The following is a 17,682-nucleotide window of genomic DNA, read 5'->3' as shown; positions in this document are numbered from 1 at the left end:
GATATGAGGGCCTCGAATGCATGTTCAATGCTAAATAAGGCTCTTAACATAGCTTAGGGATCAGAAAGGCATTGGACCATTATGATTATTCACTGCAACAAATGAAAGGCCTACAACTGCACGTTGGGTGATTTTCAAGTATTTATTGCTGCTTTTTGACATTAATTTATTTAACAACTACTTTTCAGTCTTTTAAAAAAGATTTCAATACTTCAGACACAAATTAATTAAAGATACTTTTTCTTCAATGTAATGCCATCCGGTTGATTTTATCTGCAAAGTATGTCCATTTGTTGTTTGCCTGATTATTCCTGTTATTGACATAAGAAATAATCTGATGGACAATAATGCTTCAGGTTTTTCACAGCCTAAAGTACAAAGTGCAGCCAGATAAGACGGAAACTAACTGCGGTTATAAGAATCTACCGTCCGACGGAGTAAAACATTCAGCGCGTTATTCTACTGAAACACGATTTCAGGAGGACATCTTGATCCACGTCACAGCACACAAACTATAAGACCCCCAACAAGTCACGACCAAAGCCGTAAGGCCACGCTGAGATCCGCCCGTCGGCCTGCTGTGCGCACGTTGTGTCCACCCTGAGACATCCAGACAAACACACCGACGGGGACGAGACCGGCGGCTCCCTCGTTTCATCCACGTCTTGTAGTCGTTCTCATGATTTCTGTCATTTGCAGATTAATATAAACTACATTATTAGCAAAGGATTAAATGAAATTATATTAAACCTAATAAAATAAAGTAAAAACTCCCTTCAGTCTGATTCCGATTGCCTTGTTTGGACATTCAACCTTCTCCTTGACTTCAAGGCAGCAAATTCAACACATTTCTGAGCGCCGAGCACCCGTCTTTTTGATAGTTTACTCAACAATGTGGCGGGCGGGTGAGTTTTTACTCACTGCCCTGTCAGTTTTCGGGGAGCTACGCAAGCAGAGGATGTGGTCTCACACCGGCCTCGACCTTTCCAAAAACCGGCCTCTGATAGTTTGGTGGGATTACAGAGGAACGAAAGGGTTTCTTAAATGAGCAAAAACGCCTGATTAAAGTCGAACACAAAAACAAATCCATGCATACAATGGAAAATATTCCTCAATCTGACCAGTTCAGTTGCTCGAGAAACAACGGAGGATCCAAGGTGGGAAATCACCTTTTCTGCAAGGACAAAGCATAAACGTCAATTTGAGCAGCACTAAACAATAATCAATCTATGCCGCTATTAAATAATAGGATCCCTGAGCGAGATAATCTCTGTGAGAGTGGCTGTACTGCAAGGTGTAACCACCATCGCCACTCTTTCCTGTGCTTTTGATCTGCGGAGGGGTACGCGTCTTCCCAGGGCCGAAGGATACTGTACGATAGGTTCATGTGGACACGGTACTAAAACCGCCGTCAGTTCACTCCCCAAACACCTGCACGGTCTCCTCTGTGATCCCCTCACCTGTGATCTAAGCCTTTTATAAACCTCTCCACCCTGCAGTGGCACACCCAAAAAAAAAAAAACTTCCAACCTCGTAAGCTCCTCCCATCTGCTCCTGACGGGGCAGCCGCTCTCCGAGGCAGTAAAGATAAAGGATGAGGAGTTTCCCACCTGTAGATGGGAAGTTCACCGACTATCAAGGCACACGGACGCAGGCTCGGTCGTACTTTCACCCCTTTGTCTTCATCCCCGTTCTGTATGTAATTCAACATCCAGGACAACGGTTGGGCTGAACAAGTCTGACCTTCTCTGATAACCCAAAGCGGCGAGATGTTTGGACTTGTTCTGACGTGCCCACGCCAGCCCCCTTCCTCTCCATTGGTCCCACCTAAAGCAATGTTCCACTTTACTTGTTTGTAGTGTTGTAATGTACTTAGTTCTAGAGGGTTTTATTCGCAGTGGCAGGACGGGATTACTAACCGGCTTACCCGGCTGAACGCGGACACGTCGAGAAAGAGAAGCGGTGGGCTCTTTGGACTGCGTGAACCCTGCTGGAAGGTGGAAGAATGTAACCGGATTCAACCGGAACGCGCAATGGGACAAATAGGGGGAAAGACCACGATTATGTAACACCATATATGTCGTGATATTACACCCTGCAACCTAAAGCTGCAGCAATAAATAGCTGCTGTTGAGGAAAAAGAGTTTTCATCCGACACTTTTGAAGCTTATTGTTTTGGTTTTAAGTCGTGCAAATTCACTGATTGGGCTTCGCTCTCGTTGACCTCAAAAACAGCTGAAACGCATGAAGCACAGTTACCCTCCTCTGCATCATCCTGCAAGTTGCCATGTCCTCGTGCATAGTGACCCATCGCCCAACACAAGGATAGACAGGCCTTCTCTGTGAACAAACACACCCAGTAGTGACGCCACTTGTCTCCTGTGATGTCTGCATCCATCTGCGTCCGTCTATCTGTCCGTCCGTTGAACTATAACTGTCTAACTGTCAGTTTAATCTGTTCCTGATGAGACATCAAAGCTTTTAATGCAGGTCAATACCCCACAGACACACACACACACACACACAGAAGCATCTGCCGCGGTGAACAATTAACCCACACAATCACCCTGGCTAAACAAATCATAAAAAATAGGCATGAGAGCCCAGCTGCTGGTTGTTCGGCAGCTTCTTCTCTTTTTTTTTTTGAAGCTGCCATAAAGGGATTTGAGGTATTTGAAGTTTCTCAGGGAGTTTCTGCTCGTTAAAAAAGAAAGAATGACGATGTCTCAGAGGTGGATTTTGTTATTCAGGGTGTCTGCGGAATAAGGGGCCGTGAGAGAGGCGGGGGTCATCGCCAAGGTGCAGGCGAGAGATGGCGGCGCGGTGTGGGTGCTAATCAGAGTCGTCCCCTCCACCCCCCCCCCCCCCCCTCGAAAGCAGCGTTTTGACATTTCCCATCAACGCCGGCTCCGGGCTCGCTCTCTCTCCTCACCTGGGCTCCCTCAGACGCTCAGCCCCCCCCCCACCCCCTCCCTTAACCCCCCCACACCCTCAACCAGCCTGTCTTCCACACTCTGTTGACACAGGCGGGCCGCTCCGTCAGTCGCTCGCCTCATTAACTCCCGTTGGGCTGTTATTCCCGCCGCCAGAGCCCAACATCCGCGTGCCCTCTCATGCACACTCGCGCACGTCCACCGAGAGTCGAGTGTTTGTCAGTTTGCACATTTTGACACGTGTTGAGGTTTACGCGTATTACTCCATCTTTCTGTCTGTGTTACCCTGTGATCCGATGAATTGATTTCGGCTCGGTAGACGAGGCTCCATCACACAGATAAGTAGCAGGACACAGTTTCAGAAAAGGGTTGAATATTTTTATACTTTCTGAGGAAGAACATCTCTCTATTTTCTATGTTTCTGAAGAGAAATAATTTGTTCTACAGCAGCTCCCAGATACAGAAAAGAACACCCCACGCATTACAACACAATGCAACTTACGGTCCCAGGGGAAGTACTTTCCTCAGGGTCAATTGTTTTTGTAGTTGATATTAATTGGTAACTATTAATAACCATTTGATTTTAGTAGCGGTGTCAGAATAATCAGCGCATTGCTACGGCTACAAATCACATGCTGCCTAGCATCTTTACTACCGACAAAAGCCCTGATTATTATGCAGACTCTATCCGACACAAAATTAATAGCCGCTTTCACTTTGATGTCCTATCAAATATCCAGCTGAAAAAGCTCTGCGTCCATCCAAAGCCACAAGTCATAACAAGATATGGGACACTGTCACTTTTTTGAGCTTCATTGTTCCTTCCAGGCAATAATCCTGATCAGTGGCACCAATTTCCTGGATTTATAAAGTTGCAATAAAAGGCCATCAGTTTGATTTAGCACAAGCTGTGACATCATAGAGCCGGCCGGCGCTTCTTTTGTTGATAAATGGTGGTATCCTGCAGCAAATCATTTTGCAATCAGTTTAAATCAAAGGGAACAATGCAACTACAGGGCTCAGTAAAAACGTTCAGTCAGGCACAATAGTGCTTTTCCTAATGGCAAAGTGTAATATATATATACAGGTAATCTGTATTTAACAAGCCAACACAACCAATAAACAACCGGGCTTCAGTTCGATTGCAGACACAATGTTTTGAAGACCTCATGAAGGCGGATGAAAAAAAAGGGGCTGATTGAAACGAGGAATGCCTGAGCGGCACATAATTGACTGTCGGTGGTTATGGTGGTTTGCATGGGTCGCCTGCTAACGGAGTGGGATTAAGCTTTCCTGCTGTTTGTTCCTGTTCTTACACCGCTGCAGTCAGAGGGGAATCATAACCTCCATTTTGTTAACCAGGAGTGAAAAGGAACAAACTCAAAGTCGCTCAAAGTGAGACACAGTCAGTGTTCTTACTTTAAGAGAAGCAAATGCTGGAGGGATCATGTTGTAGCAGATTGCTCGTCAATAGGCAGTGTATTTGCATACCTGATACTGATAAAGTTGTTATATCTTGTATGCTGTTTCACAACTTTATGTCTTTGAGTCACTGGTATCGTGATCGGAACCGTTTCCTGTAACCTTGCTGATCAACAGATTTTTCCGACGGCACTTTAATTCCGCCACTGGGGTGAGATAATACAGTTCCTGTTACCAATTTACTGGAAATGAGTAGCAACATCTCCAGCTTAGTGAGGATTGGTTCTCGGTGGTGCCAACAGCTGAAAAAAATTTAAAAAAAGTCTCTCGCTGTAGGCTTTATTTTCTTCTTTCTTTCTTCCTAATGTACCTTCAAGAAAATCGCATTCTATCAATCAACGATTCATCATCAGAAACTACAGAAGGAGGTCGTTGATTTATTGCCGATTATTTCTTTAAGTCAATGCTTAAGAGTTAAGATGGCCACCACCCTCATACATGCAGATTAAAAACACAACTAGAACCAGGAGATCATTAGCTTAGCTTAGCAAAACGACTGAACACTGGAAAGAAGCGCGTCTCTGTTTAAAGTTAACGACATCCAGCGCGTCATGAAGCAACGCCATCCGGGAGTGTCCTCTGGTTGCCCGGCAACCCCACTGATGACAAGACTTTAGACTGAGCCAGACCAGCTGTGTCACCCTGTTTCCGGTATCCACGCTAACCTGAGCTAAGAGCGGTTAGGCCGGGAAAACGAAAAGTAGCTGCTACTCAATGACAAGACAAACTATTGAACGTGCAATTTTTCGATGTCTCCCAAGAAACCTTCGGGACAGCTCACCGAACGTAAACAATCGCGTGTGCATTTCACGGGGGGCCCTCGCCCTTCCCTTCTCCTTCGCCGTTGCTTAAGAATGCGACGGCGGCTGGCACTGACTCACCTGGTTGAGTATTGTGCACAAACACACACACGCACGCACACACACACACACACACACGGATCAGCCCTCCGCTCTCCACTCACTCACCTCCTTCCCCTCCCACTGGGTTCAACCTGCACTCCAGTTCAAAGTGTTTTTGCCTGTCTAGCCTTGGCGTTTAATGTTTAAGTATTGGGAGCGGCTGGAGAGTGCAAATAAAATGCCTTTACAGACTCCGGGGCACGCTCAGGGCTGTGATTCAAGATACTGTATTGTGAAATTTCCATTGTGCCCGACGGAGTGGCCTCAGGGTACCTGGTTCTCAACAGCTGAATTTTGGCCTCTTTACTTCTTCACAATAACGCGAGGCGTCAGATGAACCATTTAGAGGAAGGTTATTGAGACTTCACGACGATGACAAAAGAGCTGTAAAGGGCCGTAGACTGTTTGTCGAACGCTCAGCAACGGCATAAAGGTTTTGAATGCGGATCCCACCTGCAAGAGAGAGGAAAAAAAAAAAACGGCTTTCTGTTGGGCCGGAAGAAAGGGAACTCTGGTTGCAGGCGGGGAACACAACGCGGGGAGAGCCTGACACTGCTTATATGTTTGTGCGTGATTATTCTGCTTCTAATCCATCCAACAATGTTACAAAACATTCAGACAGGAGGAGGCTTTCAGGCAGTAATTGGGGGGACTTACGCGGGGTAAAACGCGGCTCAACAACTTCTAGTTGCATCTCGCTCGTGCTTGATCGAGACTGTGGCACAAGAAATGAAACATGGGTGTGGATTTAGTCCCATTGGAGGCATATCTTTTAATTCCCCTGAATGTCAGGCTGGGGGGGGCTTTTAGAGAGCGAGTGTAACGCAGCAGACGTAGGTGCCTCGGACCGGATGGACAGCTACGTCGTCGGGGGAGGTGGGGGGGGAGTGGGGGGGGGGGGGGGGGGGGGGGTCTGTGTGCAATGGGTGGGGGCACAGGTTTGTGGATGTGGCACAGAAGGAGCCAGAAACTGATGACTCATTGGCCGCTTTCACGCCTCACGCTGGATTAGCCGTCACATGCAAGCTTAATATGAATTGTGTAATGCCCTCAATCCCCGCAGTCTTTTTATAAAATCAGCCTCTGTTTTGCTGTGTCACCGTCATACGCACGGACGAGGTAAATGTAAATAAAGGAGTGACCCGATATCACAAATGTCGTGGGGCTTCTTTAAGCGGTTTATTTTGTTGTATTATATTTATAATGTTCAACTTTTGCGACGTGGAAGTTTTCCAAAATAGTGGTTATGTCGTGAGGTGAACATTTACAGGTTGCTTGTTCTAACTCTAATTTGCAGGATTATGTACTGCTTTGTGGTTTAGCTGTTGGGCTTTTTAAATCCTTTCAAACCCTATTTGGCCAATTTCTATTTTGAGGTTGACGTGCAAACGCAAAATTGTCCACATTATTCTTGCTTGTGTTTGAACTATTTGAACTAGTCCAAGGCGTTTAGATCCCGGCATGCATTAAGACCCGGTTGCAGTCCAGAAGGAGAATAGGCAGCCGGGTATGTTTAATGTTTGTTTTAGGACATTTTGAGACTGTTTCGAGATAACTTTTCAGTCAAAAGTTCAAATACTAAATTGATTAATTGTCTGAGCTGTCTGCCGAGATTTCTATTGCTTATGGTTGCAGACTCCACCCATCTGGCAGTGGAAGAGACCAAAACCAAACAATGGAGTCTAATGTTTGCAAATACTATTTGCCCCAGGTCGGGTGGATAGATGGTTGGTTTCCTCTGTGGGAGAACCTCAAGTTCAAATCTACTCTGTCACATCAGCACACCTTGCTCTCTGGGCTGCATTATTCATCGCAATCTCTGCATTATTCATTTCACTTAGCATCACATTTTGTCACAGGGTTCGTTTATAGAGCCTCTGCGATCGTAACAATAATAACGATCGTCACATCATCCTCTTTTTTTTTTTTTGCAGGTGAGGACTGAGGCCTGTTTGGAATCTCGTTGCCTCGCCCCGTCCCGTCTGAGGTTTTGATGCGTTTGTGTTGCTTGCCAGGTCTTTATCTCCGTGTCACCTGAACCAAGACTCTGACCTGGGGCCAAACAGAGCCTACGCCGCCGCTGTCAACGGCAACTCTGCAAAAAACAACTGCTGAAGTACGTCTAGAGAAGACGTCTGCGTGTCAATCCGGCCATGTGTGCGCTGGGAGCCATCGCTGGTCGTGGATTATCTTGTTCGCCGGTTACACGGCGGCGTTGCCAAGTGCGCGAGCCATCTTTTGGCCAAGATTTGATGTTCGTGATCCCGGCGAGCGGCAGGCGCTCTCACCTGCCGTTGGTTGCGGTGCTGCGATCCTGGCACCGAGTGAACAACTCCACGCTGGAGGTCGGCCAGAGTGAGGTTTAATGAGACCGAGGCCACACCAAAGGCTTCCGTCTTCTCTTCAGAGCACCTGTGCCACACTGTCCGTGCGATGAGAGCGCGGAAGTTGCCCCACAACAGCCCCTCTTCCTGTAATTACTCCAACAATAGGGAGATCAACAACATTTGAGATATCTGAGGTTCATGTGTGGGTTGCTGTTGAACGTGTGACGGCACCTTGCTGTTTTTAAACAACAACACGTAACTATTTCCTAAAAGGCCACAATACCAGGAACACTGGATCTGTAACTATGTGTGTTTTGGGCTGAAAACAACTGCTGGTTGAAATGAGATATGTTAGAGGTGGAGAATTCATTGAAGAGGTGCTTGGTTGTTACCGCTTAGCATAAGAACCCCCTCTCCTCCCCTTCTCCTTCAAAGGAGTCCAGAGGAGGGTAGTTGGGTGCAAACAAAAAAAGGTCTGCCACTAGTGTCTGCCAGCAGTCCATGCTTGAGCTGTCAATAAAGTGGACTCTGGAAGGAGGATGTTGTGTAGGGTAACTTATGGGGTGATACAGAATATTTTAGGCACTTAAATGCTTTGGTTCCAATCGGAAAACATTCGCTCTGACAGTCTGACAGGTTCCTCATTCGTGTCAATGATGCACGTCGAGATGTGTCATTGCATCAGTATAGGCACAGAGAAAAAAGTAAGTAAAAATAAAAATGTTGACGAGCGCGAGGGGGCAACAAGGGCACGCTAAAACGTAAAGGAGTGGAGAAGTGTCAAATCGTTGCTCGCTCCGATTTATTCGGACTTCCAGTCACCTAAATGACATGAAACCTCTCCAAAGACACGTCCGTGCGTATATGTTCAAGTGCTTTCAAAAGGGGGGAAACTGGTCCACCAATCAAACGATTTGTCCGGTAAGTAAATTCTCCATTCTTCATTTATTTGGAGGATAAGAGGTCACAGAGAAATCCAGCATAGCGCAGTCCAATAGCAGTTTTTACTCTCCTTGGCAAATGTATCCCGTGCGCAAAGTTACCCCAAACGCAGTCCATTCACCCCACACGCACTGAAATCTCCCCCCCCCCCCGAACTACAGCAGCTCTGATTGGAGCACAGGGCACGCGCTCTGCGAAATCTGGAAAATGGAAGCGTGAAAAAAAAAAAAAAAAGACGGTTTATAATTGATGTTTTCCCATGGAACGACCCCTCCTCCCCGCAACGCAGGCGAACCCTCAGGTGGAAGAAACCTTTTTTTTTTTTTTTTTTTTGTGGGATAACATCAGGAGGGTTTGTCTAGGCGAGCCAATCAAATCCCTCCTCTGCAATAGATCGCCGCTATAATACAAAGCAGTAAAAGCGGTCGCCTCACACAAGCGGCTGCAGCTCGACCAGAGATCCCGTGGCTTTTAATTCCTCCACTACTTTTTTTTTTTTTTAAAAACCCTTCTTTCGATGTGCCCCGTTATTACCTCATTTCCGCACCTGCCACAGTAGAGACCGGGCGACGGCGAAGCGGAGGAGGAGACAAGGACATTCGCGAGAGCCGGGAAGAGGCGGACGGTGCGCAGACAGCGGCGGCTCCTCGTTGGAGATCTTATTTAAAAAAAAAAATAAAAGGACCGCAACAACAACCAGAAGAAGAAGAAGCAGAAGAAGAAAAAATGCTGCTGTGGAACAGAATCGTTTTGGTGGGTCTCATCTGCTTGTCCTTGGTGTCCTCCGGGATGGGATGCGGACCGGGCAGGGGCTACGGCAGGAGAAGACACCCGAAGAAGCTCACACCTCTCGCGTACAAGCAGTTCATCCCCAACGTGGCGGAGAAGACCCTCGGGGCGAGCGGCAGATACGAGGGCAAGATCACGAGAAACTCCGAGCGCTTTAAAGAGCTGACTCCCAATTATAACACAGACATCATATTCAAGGATGAGGAGAACACCGGTGCCGACAGGCTAATGACCCAGGTAAGGAGACAGAACCAACCCCCCACCCTCCCCTTCCCTCCCCTGCCTCCTCTCACTGCCCCGTCTCCTAACGCACCATCACTGCGCACTGCAACAACCTCCGCGTCAGACCGATTGCGCACCTTAGAGGGAAGTCTGTTTTACCCGCTGCTGAACTCTTCACACTGAGCCCTTCTTGGGGATGGAGGGGAGAGGGTGAGGATGAGGAGGGGGGGGGGGGGGGGGGTTCAACTTCACCGTAAAAGCAGATGCGCTTTATGCACCAGGCACGGGAGTTTTTTGTGTGTGTTTTTTCCTCCAAAGGCTGCAGAGCTGGGAGCGAATGCAGAGATCCAGATGGAGACGTGATGTGCAGGCGGACAGTCAGGACACTCGGCCTTCATGATTGTGACAGTATACTTAAAATATTAATGCGGCCCTCTCCTCGTGTCTATATTTGTATCTTTTGTGCGGCTCTATTGGTTGTTTGGCGGAGGCCCGTTCATGTAACATTACATTCCGGGGAGGTTGTTGCCTAATCACGCTTGTCATCGCAGCTTGTTTTTAAGGCGCCTTTCCCCCCCCCCCCCCCCCCCCCCTTTTATTCCAAAGCCCGAATACACACAGCTGGGGATGCGCGCCGCTTAAACCCGCCGGGCTTATTCAGGCATGGCGTGGCTCATTCAGACGGTTTCTCGCAAAGGCTGCCGTAATTCGGGCTTTCGCATGATGTGCATCAGCGCGTGAAACAGTGACACGGCTTTGAGAGTGTTCTGAACACCGTCAGGACTTCATATGCGCCGGGAGGTGGGGGTAGTGGAGGGGGTGTGGGGAGGGGTATGGGGGGGGGTTCGGTCGTGTCTGGGAGCAAGGCGCGCATGGGGTGATGGTGCCTCGCCGGCCTGGATGATGCCATATTTTTTGTTCTTTTTTTTTTTTTGTACAGCGCTCCATCCTTAACGCAGGCAGTTAGTTGTCAAAGCTCACAGCTCGTTCTGTGCAGATAAGATGAGCCTCACAACACGTCGGGGAGCGGCAGGATGCCGTCTCCTTCAGCATGACTTTTAGCACTCAGATGCTGGTGAATTATTAAAAGCGCTTGGGCGATATTGGCTCAGTAATAATAAAATGCCGGTGGTGATGGTTATGAAGCCGTGCAAGCGCGCGCCGGAGTCCCTGAACCTGTGCCTCGCGCCGTGCATGAGCACGAGCTCCGATGAAATATTCACTGTGCGTGCGGTCTCGGCTTCCCTCTCGGCCCTCCCCACATCTCTACTGTGATACACCTACAGGTCCACAGCCACACAGAGAGCATTGAATGATAGGCGCGTATGGATGTCATTTCCCAGCTGGGGTTCAGGGAGCCCTGCTTTGGATCCTCCAGGAGGTTCCAGGGGCTCCGGGAGAAGAAGAAAAAAGATGGATTGCCCGATTTCACTGGTAGTTCATTCATTTGTCAGATGATTGAGTCACGTAAATCTGCAATTCTGTCATCCGTTAAACAGTCCACCTGCTGTATAGACAGTTGTGTGTGCAGGTCTGTATAAAAGGAGGAGGGGGTCCCTCATGGTACGATTTGATTATATGGCTGGAGGGTCTAATAAGGGGCCTCAAAATCACTCGTTTGGGAGCCACTGTTTTGCACATTTGAAAAAGAAGCTTAGTAGTTAGCTGTTTCTAGTCGTCTACAGAAAAAAAAAAAACCAACAACATGCTCGAAGTGTACATAAAAGGGCTTTTTAGGAACCCCTCGCTGGGCCTTAAAACGGAGTTTGAACTTATGACCTTTGGTCAGCGGGATGCCATAGTAAGTTAAAACAGGTGAGATTGTTCTCATCGTATACGTTGATCACATTTGGTGATGCACATCCAAAAGAGAGAAGCTGAGCACTTCTGAAGGTGTTATCACATTGAAATGTACGCCGTGCCAACGCTCTTTGCGTTGCTCCGCGGCTTTGCGCATGAGTCACAGTGGTGTTACGCACGGGGTTTTACGCATGTAGTGGACTTTCCCCACACTCGTTAACTTGCGAGAACAAATGTACTCGTACTTGAGGCACGGCGCGCGCATGCAGTGGCTGCTTTAGGTGTATGCAATAACCAATTAATTCATGCAATCACTTCGGCCAAGACGAGCATATTGGAAAAGCGTTTCACGAGCAGTAAAGTCACCAACAGTGGAGTTCAATAGACCTTTAGAAGTAATGTTTTCTGGAGATGAAGAGGAGCATGACTCCCATCTACAACTGTTCAAACGTCAAATGCTATGGTCCCCCAAATAAGAGAGTTTCCCTTGTGGAGAGGGGAGATCGTCCTTCACATTTGTGATTTTTCGGTGAATTTTTTTGTTTCATTTATCGCATCCGAGGCAACGTGTAAAGAAAGCATCTCCAGAGCAGTTCAAGAAAATGCTTAATTAGCCCCGTTACCGCATGTCACCCGCACACCTGCAAATGTTACTTTGCACGCTGAAGAAAAGCTCCACCGTCTGGTGCAGCGACGCGCCGTTATGACTCGTGCAGTCTCGTGCGCTCAGTGCAAACGGGTCGGAAAGGAGATGAGCTGGCGGCATGTTCGCACTGACAGGTAGCTGATAAGTGTTTCCCCTGACCAAATCATTTGTGAAAAGATTAAGAGGGAGGCTGTTGAACAACTTTAGCCCGAGCGCAAACGCCGGTCTGAGGCGCCCTGCTGCGCGTCACGGTGGCTGAACAGAATTTGGTTTGATTTGCGGCACACGACCTAATGAATTAATAAATAGGTTAAGCTTTACGGCTCTTGACTCCGACAATCCCACTCAGAACGGTGGGAGGTATTTTCGTGTGTGTCAGGGCGGTGGGGGTTGGGTGTGTGTGTGTGTGTGGGGGGGGTATCCTTTCCTTTCCTTTTTTAAATTCATCACATTCTACAAGTGTGATAAAACACTGATATTGATCGATGCCTTAATTGATGGTTCAGGGTTTTTTTTGGGGGGGGGGGGGGGGGGGGGGGGTCTGTGAGAACATTCCCACTTTAGGACCATCATTCTTCCCACGGAGAAGAGAAGGACAGTGACTCACAAGCATTGGCGCTTCTTCTCAGTGCGCCCGTTCCATATTTCACAGGTCTGTCAGTCAGCAGCCCCAAACGCGCCGACTTAAGAAGGCATGTCACGTTCCTCAGACTTTGCAGGAGAGGGATAATGAAAGGTTCCCTCCGCGGTGCACGGGCTGAAAAGACTCTTTGTGATGTTTTATTTGACATGTTTTGCTTGAGCGTCGAGAATAGTTGTCTTGGAGAAGGCCAAGCATCTTCATTGTGCGCGGCGGAGAGGTTGGGGTGCCACGATTTATTTATAAGACCAACTCCAGATATTTTTAAGGCGGCCAGCTGCTCCTGACGATCACCTTCAACAGACCAGTTGCAACCAACAGAGGACTCTGTCATTTCACGGCCTAACATGAATTCCTTATGTATGCATGTTGTGTTCTGTGCCACACTTTTGGAAAAAGAAAGGGACGCTGGTCGCACCTTTCCAACACCAAAGACCCGCGTGTTTGTAGGCCAGTGAAGCGAATGCGGTGCCTTATTAATATTTCATCGGCAGCTTTCTTATCCGGGATGTGCCCTCTGCCGCTCACACTGACAAATGTAAGCTCAAAGATGCAGTTCGGCTCCTTTCACCTCAGCTGGGGGGAACCAGGTGGGGGGCGAGGAGGCCGTGCGGTGTTTTCTTTCATTAATCGTTTACACTGTAATAGACATCAGAAGGTAAAGCAAACGAGCCAGCTGTGCAATGCGCAATTTCTGGGGGATGCACCATTTCATGTATTTACGCAAAAGCGGATATATTCTAGTTAATCACGTGCCCGTGCTGGTCTCAGCCAGTTGAGTTAAGACCAGAAGGTAAATGCTGCTCTTCATCGAGACCCTTCAACAGTCCAGCGCATCTGGACCACTCTGCGCGGAGGCTTGGAGCCAACAGGTGACTAACAAGTCCATTTCTCCCTCTTGCAGAGATGCAAAGACAAGTTAAACTCTCTGGCCATCTCGGTGATGAACCAGTGGCCCGGGGTGAAGCTGCGGGTCACCGAGGGATGGGACGAAGACGGACACCACTTCGAGGAGTCGCTCCACTACGAGGGCCGGGCCGTGGACATCACCACCTCGGACAGGGACAAGAGCAAGTACGGCACCCTGTCCCGGCTGGCGGTGGAAGCCGGCTTCGACTGGGTCTACTACGAATCCAAAGCCCACATCCACTGCTCTGTGAAAGCAGGTAAGGCTGCGATGGATGAGAGGGAAAGCCGCCCCCCCACACACACACACACCTAACTCCTCCTGTTGGGGAAAAGAAAGGTCTATGCGCACTGCTGGATGTGGGGGGAAAATAACCAGACTTTTCACCGGGGCACGTTTCCCGTCAGGTGCGATTGCAATCTGCGGGAGCAGGTGCAGCTCTGAGGAGCTGCAGTCGTGCTTTATCTTTTAGAAAAGCTGCGTGAAACACCAGAGTTCCTTCATCTGTTTGCGAGCCGGGGAGCGAGAACCAGATTAGACGCGATGAAGGTGTCGAAAACGAAGCGGTGCCTTTCAAAGTGCGCGGGTCGGCTGCGACGTGCACGCCAAGAAACACCGCGGGAGAGCGCACGCGACGCGGCGTTTTCCTTCACGTGTGTCGATTCGCTTGCAAAAACTTGACGATCAATCGAAAAAAAACAACAACAAAAACGGATCCGCTGGGAATTCAGTGAATGGTTAACAACAAGAACGCGCGCGCGCTCGATATCTTTCTAATGAGGTCATCGGAGTGCAGAGCGCGAGCCTTCGTTTGGGCTGTGAAACACGTGCCGTGAGGATCTCCCGTGCAGCTCATTCCTCGATCTTACATCGCCCCACACCGTCTCCTGGTGGGAACCACGGCCGTGACCCGACAGGGCTCCTCGGTGTGACCCGCAACAGCGGATCATTCTGTGCACTTTTTTGCGTATCAGAAGCCGAGATAAATTACCAGACGTTGTTGCGTTTTTTGGGGGGAGGGATATGTCAAAACGAAAAAGTTTCTCGTTCCAGCTTTTTTTTGTGGCAGGTTTATTTTAAGCTCCAGTTTTTGCTTTTATCTTAAAAATAACCTTCGTTTTGGTTCCTTTTTGGGGGGAGGGGGGGTTAAAATAACCTCACAGGCCTCTGCTAAGCTAAGAGACACCTACGGCGCGTAGAAACCATTTCCTCACACTGATTGAAGAACCCTGGTAGCTTCTCTTTTTTTTTCTTCTTCTTCTCCCTTAGCTCAGACTTCATTGATAAATCCCTTACTTGTCATTCAACACACACGTTTTGAGATCACAGTATGGGCCGGGCCGACGTGTCATTCGGGGTCATGCGACTTTACCAAAAGGATTTGGACGAACAATGTTGAATCGGTTGGGATAAATCTGGTTTTCAGTTGTCACCTTATTTCATGCTTGGGAATCTTAAAAGAAGATTAAAAAAAAAAAAAAAGCCCCAACTTCAGAGCAGTGTGCAGGACAGTGTGATCCCAGAGACCGGTATGTGGAGAGCTCCACCAAGGCCAAAATTATTGTCGTCAAGCCTGACAAACAAAGCAGCGAGAGGTGGTGCAAAGAGGGCACATTGATGTTGCACAACAGAAAGCATTTAAGAGTCCGAGCCCTCATTTAAATTCAAATCTACAACTCGAGAGGCTTGGAAAAGTGGCTCCACTGTGTAAATAGTAGTTGTGAGTCGCCCATTTGTGTGAATTGTCACATAGAGGTTTCTGCACCTGAGCAAATATGGGGACGAGTAGCTGGGAAAGGCGTAAGTGTTCTTTACCAAGAGTAGCTTGATCCACAAGCTGATTTAGAATAACAATGCCTGCGCTTTATTGGGTTTTTTAATTAAGAATAGATGAGCCAAAGGCTTTCGGGTTTTCCCGTCTCAGACAACGCGGGGCCCAGCCAATACGCATTTGGCAGGGAGCAGACAGACATCATTATGCAAAATGCATATGGCCCACCATGATGTGTGAAGGCAGGAAAAAATACAAACATGGGCAAAAAAAGGGGGGGGGGAGGTTCGTCAATGGGGCTTTGAGTGAAAGGCACCTGCGATTCGTTATATCGAAGTTCTGAAAGTTATCCAATTGTTTTTTGGAAATCATTTTGCCGTGCACCTGCTGACGACTAAATAAGCATATTTCTGATGTTGTGTGAGATATTGCATTTCAACAACAACAACAACAACACGCTCTTGTTTAACAGAAAACTCCGTGGCGGCGAAGTCGGGCGGCTGCTTCCCGGGCTCGTCCACGGTCACCCTGCAGGACGGCACCAAGAAGGCGGTCAAACACCTGCAGACCGGCGACAGGGTGCTGGCGGGAGACGTCGAGGGGAACCCCACGTACACCGACTTCATCATGTTCATCGACCAAGACTCCACAACCAGGAGGCTCTTCCACGTGATCGAGACCGACTCGGGCCAGAAGATCACCCTGACGGCGGCGCACCTCCTCTTCGTGGGCCGCAACGCCACGGCGGGGGAGCGGATGTCGGCGGTCTTCGCCAGCCAAGTGCGATCCGGGCAGAAGGTGTTCGTGTTCGACGCCGAGCGGAGTCGACTCGAGCCCGTGACCGTGAGACGGATATACACGCGGGAGCACGAGGGCTCCTTTGCGCCGGTGACCGCGCAGGGGACCGTCGTGGTGGACCAGGTCCTCGCGTCCTGTTACGCGGTGATCGAAGACCACGACCTGGCGCACTGGGCCCTGGCGCCCGTCAGGCTCGCCCACTGGGTGTCCTCGCTGCTTTTCAGGTCGCAGCGTGGGGCGAGCGCGCAGAGCGACGGGGTGCACTGGTACTCCAAGATGCTTTATCAAGTAGGAAGCTGGCTCTTGGACAGCCACTCGATCCATCCACTTGGGATGTCAGTGTACTCGAGTTGAAACCTCTACCGCGGGAGCAAAATGAGACCTACGCGTAGGACGCACGAACTATTCAGTAGATCGAATAAAATAATAATAATGATACGACAAAAACAACAAAAAAAATAAAACAAAAAACGAACGAACAAGACAAAGGCCCCAGCGGAGTTGGGATATTTATTTCAGTGACTTTTTCCATGTGTCCCCTTTCAAAGAATGAATGGAGCCTTAAAAAGTTTCTCATTGAATAATTTATTCTCATGTGAACTCGCTGCTGTGACACAAATGGATTCTGAAACGGTGTGAACAGCAAAATGTGCATAATCTATTTTTGTATATCTCAAATGCAAAAACAAAAAAAAAATGAAAAAGAAAAAATGGAAAAGAAAAAATATCGCCAAGAGAAAGAAGAAGACCGTGTAGAAAGGAGCTAAAGTTGACAGGTTGTAATGTTCATATGTGCGTGTATGTGCAACTGACTGTTATATTTTGGGGGGAACAAACTTCGCGGGGTTCCATAAATTATATTTTTATACACAGAATTGTAAATTAGATTTTGACAGATCGCTACCGAATCACATTTCGTTATTTGAAATAGTGTAAGATATGAGAATATATTTTAATTTAAATACAGTAGTTGGGAAAGTATTGAAAAATCTTGTACTGCTTGGTTTATTAAGAATTTTATTATTTTGGAAAATGTTCGTTTAAGTTGTCGGAGAGGGACAGATATTCTGCCTCATGTCTGCATACTCTGCTTTTCTTTTCTGTTGTGTTTCTATTTTTCTGTTTTCCTCTGAGAAAAAAATATTAAATGCAGATTCTGACAATTCAGTAAATGTTAAAGTAGTACTGAAACAGTTTCGTTAAATAAATTAATAAGTAACTCATGTAAATGTACTAAAATGTATTTTTCTTTTCATATTTTGTAATAGGGAAATAGTTTTATAGAAATGACCTGCGGCAGATGCAAAGTTTGGATAGTCTATATAGCCAGACCATACAGTTAACTTTCATAACAGGGCGATGCGTCAACAAATGTCTAGAGTTTATTATTTATATGTTTATTACAAAATGAGATAAAGAAAATCTTCAAACTTGCAGTTGTTACATGTCTTTGTCTACCAGCACTATGCACAAATGAAGGTATTAAATTAGTTGAGACAGCTGACTGATAAACTAATTGTTTT

General features: G+C 47.7%; 1 protein-coding gene across 1 annotated transcript; it reads left to right on the top strand.

Annotated features, from left to right (window-relative positions):
• The first annotated feature begins 9,006 nt into the window (after positions 1–9,006).
• On the top strand, positions 9,007–17,595 carry shha (sonic hedgehog signaling molecule a). The gene is made up of 3 exons (XM_040167762.2): positions 9,007–9,612; positions 13,588–13,849; positions 15,834–17,595. Exons 1-3 carry the CDS (start codon positions 9,313–9,315, stop codon positions 16,511–16,513), a joined length of 1,242 nt encoding a protein of 413 aa, XP_040023696.1. The 5' UTR covers positions 9,007–9,312; the 3' UTR covers positions 16,514–17,595.
• Positions 17,596–17,682: the final 87 nt, after the last annotated feature.

This window comes from Gasterosteus aculeatus, chromosome 21 (genome assembly GCF_964276395.1).
Source record: "Gasterosteus aculeatus chromosome 21, fGasAcu3.hap1.1, whole genome shotgun sequence".
Taxonomy (NCBI): domain Eukaryota; kingdom Metazoa; phylum Chordata; class Actinopteri; order Perciformes; family Gasterosteidae; genus Gasterosteus; species Gasterosteus aculeatus.
Note: the sequence above shows the minus strand (reverse complement) of the source record. Positions and strands in the feature narration are given on the sequence as shown.

What these genes read in the sequence shown, in the direction of transcription:
- shha (XM_040167762.2), top strand. Translation starts at nt 9,313, where the DNA reads ATGCTGCTGTGGAACAGAATCGTTTTGGTGGGTCTCATCTGCTTGTCC. An exon ending in CCGACAGGCTAATGACCCAG is followed by an intron (nt 9,613 to 13,587) that starts GTAAGGAGACAG and finishes TCCCTCTTGCAG; the next exon opens with AGATGCAAAGACAAGTTAAA. An exon ending in CCACTGCTCTGTGAAAGCAG is followed by an intron (nt 13,850 to 15,833) that starts GTAAGGCTGCGA and finishes CTTGTTTAACAG; the next exon opens with AAAACTCCGTGGCGGCGAAG.